We start from the raw sequence: 12,500 nt of genomic DNA on the forward strand, positions 1-12,500 counted from the left end.
TCACCGTCGCGCATCCCCGCGCCCACAGCAGCCCGGCCTCCCTTCAGCAGACGTACGCCTCGGCGCAGCAGGCGCCGCAGCACGCGCCGCAGCCGCACGCGCGTCACCACCATCATCAGAAGCAGCGCAGCTACGACGTCATCAGCACGGTCGACGACCTGGGTCCATTGCCGCACGGATGGGAGCAGGCTCGCACCCCCGAGGGCCAAATCTACTTCCTCAAGTGAGTGAGAGATCTTTCTTCTTCTTCTTCTCTTCTTTTTTTTCTTCTCTCATTCTCTCTACCTCTTGTATCTCTTTCTCTCTCTCTCTCTCTCTCTCTCTCTCTCTCTCTCTCTCTCTCTCTCTCTCTCTCTCTCTCTCTCTCTGTCTGTCTTCCCCCTTCTTGTTTCTCCTCGGAGAGGAAGATGCATACGGTTCACCGTACGATTACTGGCGATTGTCGTTTCGGAATTTTTAGATATTTGAGCAACACACGGGTTTGTTATGGGAGATAGGCGATGTTGCGTGGTAAATAAAGCCGTCGCAGGTAACAGTGGCAGGTAGCAAGCGGACGAGCGCGCAGGTCGTCGAGAGCCGGTGCGCCAATGATCGTGCGAGACGCGTCGCTCGCCCGGCTGCTTGGTGGCATGTAAATTCGCCTACCTGTGGAAACGGTCCTGAGGCTTTGGCTCAAGCTCGGTACGATTGAGAGAAGGCAATTATTGTGTGGATTTATGAACATGATTATGATTCGCGGGATGAACATGATTGTGAACATGACTGGGACTTATATCGTAGGTTCGGAGGCAGAGAATTTTTTTTTGCCGTATCTTTTACTTCTTTGAGGCGCATCGGTGTTCCGTCTGGAAAATTAATTTTTTCAGAGTTTTTACAGATTATTTCTTTTTTCTCCTTTCGGACGCAGGCGCGCGCATTATGACTTATCGGAAACATACGTTTCCGATACGAAACGACGATTACCTTCTCTGATTGTGAGGCTAATGAGTTCCTCGAGTTTCTAAGATTACCCGAGTCTCTGAGAATCTGATTTTTACCTGTATACCTGTTCGGTGACTTTTAACGGAGATATTGTTATCTCGTTGTATCACCGCTGCGTAGATATGCTTTATGGAGAAGTAACGTAATGATAATACAGTATCGTCAAAGATTACAGATGGGTCTAACAAAATGAAAAAGGAACAATCGACTTTGGGTCGACTTTGGCCGTTTGCCAAAGTCTGCGTAGTACGCTCCTGGACTTTGCTCTCTCTCTCTTTCTCTCTCTCGCTCGCTCGTTCGCTCGCTCGCTCGCACTCGGCCCTCCGATGCCTCCGCAGGTATGCCTCTTGGGCCTCCCACCACGCGTCTCAGCTTCCCAACCTGATCCACCTGCGCCGCCGTGACTGCCGGGGGATTCTCACATGTCACCTGTCGTGGGAAACTCTGCTGTTGTATCGCTCGCTCTGTCGTCCCCTTCGTCCTTCTTTCTCTCTGCCCTCATCGTCCTCCTCTGCTCCCTCGTAGCTGATTTCACAGGCTCTACACTCGGTATCGACGCGCTCTCTTCGAATCTCTCTTCCTTCCCTCCCTCCCTATCGGGCTTTCTTGAATCTTCGAGCATCCTCTTGATCCTTCCACTTCTTCTCGTCACAGCGAGGCGCAATTCGTGTGTCATCTTCGTAAATTCTCTCGAGTCTCGCGTGTCCGAATTCGCTTGGTTTTGAGAACCATCGCTCGCGTTTCCGAGCCAGCGAGGGTAAGAAAATCCGACGAGGCGAAGGAGATTTGCGGGGGGACGCGCGTTCGCCGCGCCGTCCATTTATTTTTCGCTTTCCACGAATTTTTGGCCGCCATGCGCGCCTCATATCATCTGATCTCATCTCTCGTGCCTTTGTCGCAACGGGCCGATTTCCCGGATTCTCTCTCGACGTCTCTTTCGACGTCGTTCTACTGTGTTCACGCGTCTCTCTCTCTCTCTCTCTACCTCCGTCTCCGTCGTCTTTTTATCTGCCGCCGAACCGTCCGCGAAGAAAGAGCTCCCTGCGGGAGTCCGACCTGCTCGTTCGAAAAATTCTACCTGCAGCCACTGCTCCGACTCGCCGACTGTGCGCGCAAATTCGCCCCGCTGCTTCTACCTGCCGCTGAAACTCTGAAGGAGAAGCCGTTCTTTCGCGGCCGATTTATTTTCGAGGAACGCGCTCTAACACGTTCGTGAGAATGCGAACGTGTTTTTCTCCCGAAAATCGGACCAGAAGGGAGGAAAATGGAGACGGATAGAGCTTCAGGATAATGATCTATCCCGCAGCTCGACACCGACGACCTCTCCGTCGTTTGTCGCCGACGACAATTGCGGTTTCTTCAATTCGTACGGCGGAAAAGAAGCGTTACATTTACATTACGTGAAGTATATAAATTCACCGGCCGATACGCGCGTTCCGATGAACGTGTCTCACTCGTTCGCGCTTTCACGTGTACATTGGAAAGCAAAACGGTTTCGACGGTTTTTTTTTTTTTTTTTACAAACGTTAGTAACTAGTCTAGTTGTAAAATTTGAGAATCACTTGCGCAAGAGAGAGAAAGAGAAAGAGAGAGAGAGAGAGAGAGCGATCTTTTGGTTTGCGCGGTTTGATTAAGCAGTGATTCTCAAATTCACAACTACGCGGTTTACCAATGTCACTAGAAGAAAAAAACTGTCGAAACCGTTTTGCTTTCCAGTATACGCAGAACCGCGAGTAAAATCGAAACCGAAGTCCCCGGACGATTCGATTGGCGGGTGCAAAGTTGTGTTCTCTTCTCTCTCGCTTGGAATTCAACCGCGATTGTTGTTTGTTACGCCACCGCGGATCCCTCGTCCGCACCGCGAATTTGCTCGCAATTTGAAAGCACCCTCCCCCGATGCCGTCGCGCTCACGCCCGATACTGCGAGTTATATACAAAAAGAGGAGGGAGGAAGAGGGAAGGGAGGAAGGAAAAGGCGAAGGAGAGGAAGCGGCCGCGGCTTGTCGCGCTCGGCCGATCGAGTCCGACGATTAATTATTTATTCCGCCATCGCGTCGACACGCACTACACATACACACACACACGTAATTCTCTCTCTCCCCCTCCCTCTCTCTCTCCCTCCCTCCCTCCTTCTCTCCTTCCCTCGCTCTCTCCCTCTCTCTCTCTCTCTCTCTCGACTGTCATATGTTCTATTTCCGCTCTTATCGGCAAACACGTCACAGTTTTTTTGTCACGAGTCTCTCTCGATTCTGTCGATGCGACGCAGATAATTTGCGATCATCGTTGCGCTCTTCAGGTATCAGGTGTGTACGTGTCAAAACGGCCTGAACGCTTTCTTTTCTTCCGACACGAGCTTGGAACGTAGCCGATGGTCCAATGAGAGAGACCTTAACTTCTGGCAATTAACCAGAATCAAGTTCTCTCTCTCTCTTTCTCTTTCTCTCATTAGACCATCTCGGCTGCCATTCTAAACTGCATCACGGAGGAGAAAGATCGGTTGAATCAATGCTAGAGCTACCGAGCGGTCAAAAATAACCGGTCTGTAATTTCTTATAAAAGTTACCTCAAATCTCTGCACAACGGTGCGTTTTATTTTTTAATGGGCGAAGCAAATTCGGCTCGGACGACCAAAACTTCTGTTTCCCTCGACCACAAAACACGATTCAGATTCATTTACTGCCGCGTTGATTCAATTGATTATTTTGCCCATGATCAAAACAATGATCAAAAACAAAGTGTCCGAGCAAAACGAGAGTCTTATTGAAAGCAAGTGTACGACGACCCTTCATCGTGTCGTCGCTTCTTATATGTCATCGCGTCGCGTCGTCGCGACGACACACTGCGATCGCCAGAACGTCGTGAGATCGGCGTGACGTTTTCTTCGCGTTGGGGTTGGAGTGCATCCCAAAGAAAGAAAGAAAAAGAAAACAAAAAAGGAAACGCAACTTTTCATACGCGAAGCGTGTGCGCTTCGTGTTTTCCACGGCGGTGAGAAAGTGCGCTCGCGCGCAGCTCGCGGAAGCGCAGCGCGGCTCGTTTCTTTTCTTCTCTCTCTTCCCGTCCCCTCCCCTCTCTTATTCTCTTTTTCTTTCCTCCCATCTTTTGTTCTTTTTTTTTTTTTTAAGTAGACGTAATACGAGGCGCGCAGCGAGCGTGTGAGCGTCCCGGTAACGCGCTCTGTAAAGTGCAGCGAAGCGAGTTGCACGCTCGCTGCATTACGCGGTAATGAGTATCGCGCGCGAGGGAAGACTCCGTCGTCGTCGTCGTCGTCGTCGTCGTCTACTCTCTTCCTAACGACAGCGCGGTATGCCTGCTAATTCTAACGATTAGATAATGTCGCGACGTTGCATATTTTGAATACAATGTATAGCGTATGTATAGCGTATTTCTCAAACTGTCTCGTTGCGTACGCCGAGAGAAAAAGAAATTGAATCAGTCTGTCGCTGAACTGATAGTCATTTTCGATGCCGAAGCAATTCCTTTTGTTCCAAAAAAGAAAAAAAAACAATCTGTAGTGCGAGATCCACTTATAGGATCATTATTACCTCAACAACCACACAGAGGCGCTTTTCCCGGGGAAAAATAGTTTTCGTCATTGTAATTACTTCATCATGCAATTACAGAGCCGTAAACATCAGACACTTTCCTCCCGCTGTGAGAGAAAACGCTCGACTCCCAACTCCCCTCATCCCTAAGCCGGTCGCTGGAGTTACAGTCATTTTCGGCGACGCCACATTTTTCAGTCGTCCTAACGAAAAAATATTAGTATTATCCTTCATATTAGCTAGATTTACCGTAAAAATCATTGTCGCGACTGTAATTATTTCTTACACCGTTCAATTATAGCCGCAAATGCCGGATACTGTTCACCCGACGTGCACACGTGCGGAAAATCGTCAAAAAGAAGGAAATCGCGAAAGAAACCCGCCGTCTCCCCCTCTCCCCCTTCTCTCTCTCTCTCTCTCTCTCTCTCTCTCTCTCTCTCTCTCTCTCTCGCCGCGCTCGGGAGAGTTATTCGCGTCGTCGCAAGACGTGAAAGCGCGCGACCGCCGCGCGTATCTCTTTGATTAACACCACACCGGCGTTCGTAACGGCGTCGCATAAACGGAGACATCGATTTGAATTATCCGGAACATCGGGAAGAGCACAAAGCCCATTTTCTTGTGTTCCAACTGCTCTCCATGCGCGCGAGCTCTCTCAAGCTGCTCTCTCGGTTCCCTTTGCCGTCGTTCTCCTGCTCCTCCTCGCTCGCTCGCTCGCTCGCTCTTTCCACTCTCGCGTTCCTCTTCGCGCGCTCCTTCGTCCAATTACCGTCGTCGGCCGCGTCTCCGCGCTTTTGGATCTTGTCCAGCGCCGGGACTTATTAGAATCTAATTTGCGTAATTGAAACGTGACTTGTGCCGCGAATGAGCCGAGCGCGCTCGTTCATTCGCTCTCGCTCGCCGCGCTCGTTCCGCGCTCGTCCAATGATTTTGGATCGTGCTCCGCCGGATATTAATACATCACGCCCACTCTGCATCCTTATCGAAGAAAATACCCGCGTATTTTTAATCCTCCGATCCCGTCGATCGCTATTCCGTTTTCCTCTGCCTGCCTTCGGATCCTTTTTCTTCCCTCGCGTGAAACGTCGTCCCGCGTCTCGCGCCACGAAGAAGCGAAAACACTGATGGTTCTCGAACGACGAAGATTTGGTCACGAAAAACGCGGGTCGGAGAATGAGGGCGAGGGGGAGGGAGACGCGATCTCGTCCAGTGTGTGTTTTAAAGGAGAGAGAGAAGAAGAAGAAGAAGAAGAAGGACGACTCGTCCTTCTCTTTTTTACCGCAAAAAGTCCGCGTTTCGTTTCGCGAGCGCACCAAGAAAACACCGTTCTTTTCCGTCTCCCGCGTCTCGAAGTCCATACAAACAATTCCGGTTCGGACTACTAGCTGCTCCCTTCCCCTCCTCGTTTTCGATACGTTTCTCGTCTCTCCCTCCTCCCCCCCCCTCGCTCTCTCACGCGGTTCCCGGATGTCGCGATCGTGACAAACACTTCGCGAAAACCGCACGCTATCTTTTTCCACGCGCTCGTCACACCCGTTCTCGCCGAGGTGGCTTTCGAAAAACCAAGGTCGCGCGCACGCGCGAACGTGAGGTCTATTTTTGAGATCTGAAGTTTTAAGTACGGCAAGGAAGAAGAGGAAGAAGAAGAAGAAGTAGTAGGGGGATGAGAGAGGTGGGACCGAAAGAGAGAACGGGGGAGGAGAGCGCGAGGCATAAATTAAGCGCGGGAGGATACACAAAGCGTAAATTAAGCCGATAAAATTTATTCGATATCGTAGCTGGGAAAAAAACACTCGAAATGTGCTTATTGCCAACACGCCTCTCACGGGGGGATAGCAATAGCAAACGTTGTTTTTCGAGCCCGGGCGTATATATATCCACATTCGACGGAAAGTAAATAATGAACACAGTTGTGTGTGAACTTCATATGCGAATGTAACATACATCTCTCTTCTCCCTCCTCTCTTTCTCTCACCGAACATCCATCCCGCGGAACTGTGATCATCGATAACGAGGTCGCTGATGATTTCTAGTCGTGCCTAATTAGCTATCTAATGTGTTTCCTCCCTCTTCCTTCCCCTCTTCCTTCCGTGGTAACATAAGCAGCGTTTTGATGTAGGAAAGGGCAGTGAGAATCAACAAGTCCACGATTGAACTAATTACCGAAATCATTAAGCGTCCTACACAAGTTGCATGCATACGTACGAGAGTGTCATACACGAACATCTCTCATTCATACGATGAGTATTTTTTTCGGTTAACGTGTTTACGACAGAGACATGCGTGTCTGGAAAATACCTGGGGACCTCATCGTATTATCGTTATTGTTATCGGGCGTTGTTAAGATTATCGCGCGAGAGATATGTGCTATCTCGCATTAGACACTTCACGGTGGCAGCTCTGATATAGGAAAAGTCGACGTAAAAGGAAAAATAACGATCGATAACGCCGCTGTGAATCATTCGGTGACAAAGGTGAGAAAACTCGGTGGAGGACGAAACTTCCGCGGAATCTCAATCTCGACTGGAGCAATCGATAATTTTCGATAATTCTCCGATTATTTCGGAGGTCGTTGCTCGTCGATCATATTCGCACTGACTCGCGCACGTCGCTCATATCTTTTTTTTATATAATTTTTTATTTTCTATTTATCTTACACGAGGACAGGAGCAGGCGAGACGCGCTTATTGCTGTCTGCGCGTTCGCGGCAGCATCGTCTCGTGACGCGCCATCATCGACGACGACGACGACGACGACGACGACGACGACGGCAGCGACGGCGGCGGCGGCACGAAGGCGTTCGCGTTAGCCGCTTTAGTCGAGGCTAAAGACCCCGACACACCTGTACGCGAGAGAGCTTAGATAGACGACAAACGCGAATGCCAGACACGAGGAGGACAGATCGCCGCCGGGAGCACCGGGCGAGAACGTATCGAAAGTTCAAGGCAGCGCTCGCGAGCGAGCGAGCGAGCGATGCACGGCGTGAAATTCGACGCGCAGTACGCGCGCTCGCGAGCGAAACGAAAATGCCCCGTCGCTTCCGCACGTTCCTTGGATTTTTGTCGCGCCGTTCGAAATCTATCGGTTGGAATTCTTTCTCTTTGGATGCCGCGACGACGCGAGACCATCTCGCCGCGACGTCGCGCAGCGGCGAGTCGTGTCTGCGGCGTCTCTCTGTGGTCTTTCTTCTCCTTTTGTCTCCTTTTTTTCTCTTTGAATTCCTTTCGCAATTGGAAAATTATTATACCTATTATTATTTCTTTTATCGTCAGTATCGTTGCGTTATTCCGGGAAGCTTTCGTACATTTAAGAATATGGTTAGCAAAACTTCACAGGAAGAAAAGCAAGGAAGGCAGAGACGAGAGAGGAAGAGCAGGAAGATATTACCGCCATTCATTATCGAAACAGTCATTTTCCTCACAATTAGCTTCGGTCACGAGAAGGTGGAAGGTCGGTCCCTTAACGAGCTTCTTAATGAACGTCGGGTCGATATCGTGATGTCGAAATGTTCGTAATCGAAAGGCTAATCGAGACTCGCTCGCTCGCCTCGAGCGCGATTTTGCACGTGCGTGTGGCTTGTTCTTCGTTATCATACACGCACTCGCACGCGTGCTCACGCGCGCTCACACGTATACACACATACGCATGCAATTGCGTGCGATTACGCGTTTGACTAAAAGTCCGTGTTGGCAGCGCGACGCACACGCTCGTTTTCTGCGAAGACGAGGCCGCGCGCGTTCAACTTCTCCGCTCTTGGCGAACGATTTCACGCACGGCCAAAGCGAGAAACGGTCCGCTCGGCGATCGCACGAATCCACGCCTGAGATGCTTTTAACCTCGCGAATTTCCTCGCTCGTCCGCGTTGCTTCCGATCAGCGGCCATAAATATCGCGCGTATTTTGCGTTGCGCGTTAATCCCGCGCGAAGTTGCGTCGGTGATTCGGGACTCGCAGATTGTTCGCCCTTTTCGCGACTTCGAAATTACATCTCGCGCAGCAGGTGGACAGTAAAGCCCAGCTTCTATTCATCTTCACTCAGGGCTTCCCTCCCTCTTTTCCTCTGTCCTTATCCCTCGGCTTGTTGTTATCGTGATTATTTCTCGCTTCGACGAAGCGAGATACTTCCCGGATGATTTATCGAGGAAGCGCTAGATAAGAGCGAAATGTGACGATTAGAAGCGGCGCCTCATTCATCTTTCTGACCCACGTGTATTTGGTCGATGACGAAAGCGTGACGCGACGTTCCGGACGCCGTATTCGAGCGATCAAAGGTCAATCGCCGACGCTCCTTTTCGACGCATCTGAGAGTTTCCCTCTTGTACGTTTAATTTTAAAGAACGTGACTGGGATACCTTTTCTTTCGAGGTGCTGGTTGAGACGACGCAGCTGATCGTCCGATGGCAGAATTTAGCTTCTCGGAATCGATCGGGAACGTTTCCCAAACGAAACTCTATCAAGATTCTCTATACTCACAAAGAAACGTAGAGAACGCGGAAATTCAAAAAGTTATGAAACTTTGTGTGGAAGTAAAGTAGTTCATCCGTAATGCAAAACTATTTTTTGTTCGTGCGGAATTCCAGTCTGAGGGGGTGAAACCGCCCTTCGGAAAAAACACCATTTTTATTTTTATTTTTAGTATATTTTTTAAAATACGAGGCATGTGCACAAATGATTTGTATAAAAGTTGTAGTGTATTTCATACTCTTTGCAACCATGTATTTAGATTTTGCAAAATTGAAAAATTTTTGAAACCCCCTCCGCCCTCTTCCAATTTTGCAAAATCTGAATAAACAATTGCAAAGAGTATGAAATACACTACAACTTTCATAAACTACTTCTGCATATGCCTCGTATTTTAAAAGATATACGCTAAAAATAAAAATTGTATTTTTTTCGAAGGGCGGTTTCATCCCCTCAGACTGAAATTCCGCATGAACAAAAAATAGTTTTGCATTACGGATGAACTACTTTACTTCCACACAAAGTTTCAGAATTTTTTTAATTTCCATGTTCCCTATGTGTTCCCTTGTCAATCTGCATGGTTCTTATGAAGAGAAGATCGGTTCAATAGTTTATGAGAAAACCAGAAATTCTTCGACCGAAAAATGCGTTTGGCTCGTTCATTATCAGTGTCAATTCGGCCGATCTGTTCTCTGCGTGTGTTCCAATTCTTGGTAATTCTCTTTTCGTTTCCCGACAACTCTTCGATCTTGCACTGACGCCGATCGTATCTTCCTTCTCTCGAAATGTGCAAATTCTACACTTTGTTTTACATTCCCAAGTTGTACATTCCCACATTTACATAACACATGCGTGCGATACATACGCACTTGGACGGAGTCTTATCAGCCGAGGGCCTTATCTCGCGTCGCTCTCAAAACAAACGTTCGATTAATCTCTTATCGTTTAAGAATTAAATTGTCCGGCGCTAATTAGCTTCGATATATAATTCGTCGTCGTCGTCGTCGTCGTCGTTCTTGTCATCGTCGTTGTCGATACATTGATACTTCGCTCAACGATATGCGTCTTCTCTCGGCGTCTTCAACTACGCCCGCGTGGGTTAACTTTTCAACCGCGTGTAACCTGCTCGCGAACTTATATTTAACTCATTTCCGGTTAGCGTTGCGTAAACCGCGAGAGTGTAGCCTAAATGCGAGCTATCCGATCGCGATGAAACCGCGCGGTTCTTATGCCCAATGGCGATTCCCGTCTATCGCTCGACTCGAGAGCTCGAAGATTGGTCCTCGAGAGTCGATCGTGATCGTGAGCAACTTCTCGTCCCTTCAAGCGCGCGTGTACATTGTTTCTGTCGAAAGTCGAGGTCGTGCGACTCGACGACGGGTCACATGATTCTTTTTCCTCAAATAGTAAGCTTCATACTCAGCATTGAGAAACTTCCTAAAGAACATAAGAAGAACGATATAAGAGAGAGAGAGAGAGACTCTCTCTCTCTCTCTCTCTCTCTCTCTCTCTCTGTCTCTTTTATTCATCAAATAAGCAAGAACTAAAGAAATATTCCAAATAAAACTAATGGCCAATGGAAAACTCTGTTTCGAACCAAAATTGCAGAAGAAGAAGAAGAAGAAGAAGCGCGTACGCCGTACGGACTCTTCGAGATTTACATTACTCAGTCTATTTTTCTAATTCGCATCGCATCGTATTTGAATACGCATTTGAATGTACATCATAACCGTTGCTTTCCCGGCTAATTCGTCATTTTGACAGCTTGACACGTCATATCGTATTATATCCATCATATGGTATCACTGTATCCACACATATGGGAGAGATTAAGACTAGGAAATTTTGCCTTGGTAAATATTGAAGCTTTATCGAAACTTAGTGTATGTAGATTTCCAGACTCCCGTACCGACCGCGAGATCATTGGGTTTCTTACCTCCCTCCCCCCACTCTCTCTCTCTTTATCTCTCTCTCTCTCTCTCTTTCTCTTTTCTCCAGGTGGATCTCAATGGATCGCGTAGGTCTTGAGAGATTCAAGCGGATTGTACAAGAGTATAGGCATCGTGCTAACTCGTAGGCGGCGGGTACACGGCGAGAGAAAGAGAAGAGGACGGTGAGAGGAGGAGAGGGGGGGGAGGGGAGTGAGAGAGTGATCAGCGTTAACGTCATATCGTTAGAACTTTAGACTCTCGGATCTAACTCCGGAGGGCGACGAGCGCGCGAGTACGCGCGTCTCTCCCGCGAAAGAGTAAAGAGGGCGAAGGCGCCCTCGGAGAAGCGAGGGGCGCAGGAGGAGGAAGAGCAGAAGGAACGAGCAACAGTGGCGCAGAGGAGGGAGAGAGGAAGGGAGGGAAGCGAAACCAGCGAAGGAGAGCAGAGCGTACGGCGGCGAGCGGAGAGCGGAGAGCGTCGATGCGCGCGCGCGTGAGCGAGAGTGTCTATTTACGAGTGTCCGGCGCCGTGATGTCCGGAGTAAAAATACACCGTGTAGAGTCCGTATGTCGTGTGTGCGAGCGCGAACGCGCCACACAGAACCCTCTTATAATTCTCCGACGCGTTCGTCGGCTCTCTCGGTCGCCCAACGCTGCTTCCCTCCTCTCCTTCCTTCTCCTTCTCCTTCTCTCCTCGCGGTCTTCTCCTCGGCTCCTCTTGCCCTTTCTCTCTTTCTTCGCTTTCGCTCCCTCCCCCTTCTCTCTCTCTCTCTCTCTCTCTCGCCCTCTCTCTTTCTGCCTATTCCTCCGCCTGGCGCTCCCCGTAGCTCGTAGCAGCGACGCGGCGCTTCTTCTCGTCCACCTCCTCCTCCTCCTCGTCATCGTCATCATCATCATCCTCCTCATCCTCGTCTTCTTTCTTCTTCTTTGCGAGGAGTTGGACGGTGGCCAAGTTCGTTCTACCGAGAGCGACGGTCGAAGAGGAGAAGCTGCGCTACGCTCCTGGCCGCGCGTTTAGGGCGAGAAGTATGATCGTTATGGGGAATTCACACTGGAGTGATCCGAGCGTGCGACATTCAATAGAAGGGTTCGCTCTCTAGAGAGTGCGATCGGTAGCGCGTCGATTTCTTCAAGACGCGCTCTTCCATTCGGGAGAGATACGGATGTATATATTATTACGCCGATTGATTATCGATGCGTGTCGATCGTCAATGGTCGAGGCTTCCTCGAACCGAAGCGTTGAAAAAATTCCTTTTAAATTCGAACATCTTTCTCTTTCGGGGCGCGCAAGCTCGCTCTGTCAACAATTAGCCAACACCAACCGCGCGACGCGATTGAAACTTCTCTTACGGGCATCGAGACGACCGAACACTCCGGAGCACGCGTCGAACTCGGTGGTGGTTCGACCGTGCTGGATGATCGCGCGATCCTGGCCGGCCGTGCGTACGTCTCGGGGTCGTGTGTGTTTACAAACGTGTACCCGTTGCGAGGCAGGTACGCGTCACGCAGGTACGCCTGTAGAGAAAGAGCGGCGTGTGGGTGCGGAAATATAATCGCACGATGACGTCACACGAGCGGCCGCGCGC

At 49.6% G+C, this 12,500-nt stretch overlaps 1 protein-coding gene across 2 annotated transcripts in view; it reads left to right on the plus strand.

Annotated features, from left to right (window-relative positions):
* The window catches only part of yki (Transcriptional coactivator yki), a 19,875-nt gene that overhangs the window by 1,057 nt on the left and 6,318 nt on the right, over window positions 1–12,500 (plus strand). For both annotated transcript variants that reach the window (XR_003113043.1, XM_025299837.1), the window contains exon 1: window positions 1–223. This exon is cut by the window's left edge. Coding sequence is in view for 1 of the 2 variants with exons in the window: in XM_025299837.1 (XP_025155622.1) it covers window positions 1–223 (223 nt within the window). In the remaining variant the exon portion in view is untranslated. The remainder of the gene's footprint in view (window positions 224–12,500) is intronic.

The sequence above is a fragment of the Harpegnathos saltator genome, unplaced genomic scaffold, assembly GCF_003227715.2.
Source record: "Harpegnathos saltator strain DR-91 unplaced genomic scaffold, Hsal_v8.6 scaffold295, whole genome shotgun sequence".
NCBI lineage: Eukaryota > Metazoa > Arthropoda > Insecta > Hymenoptera > Formicidae > Harpegnathos > Harpegnathos saltator.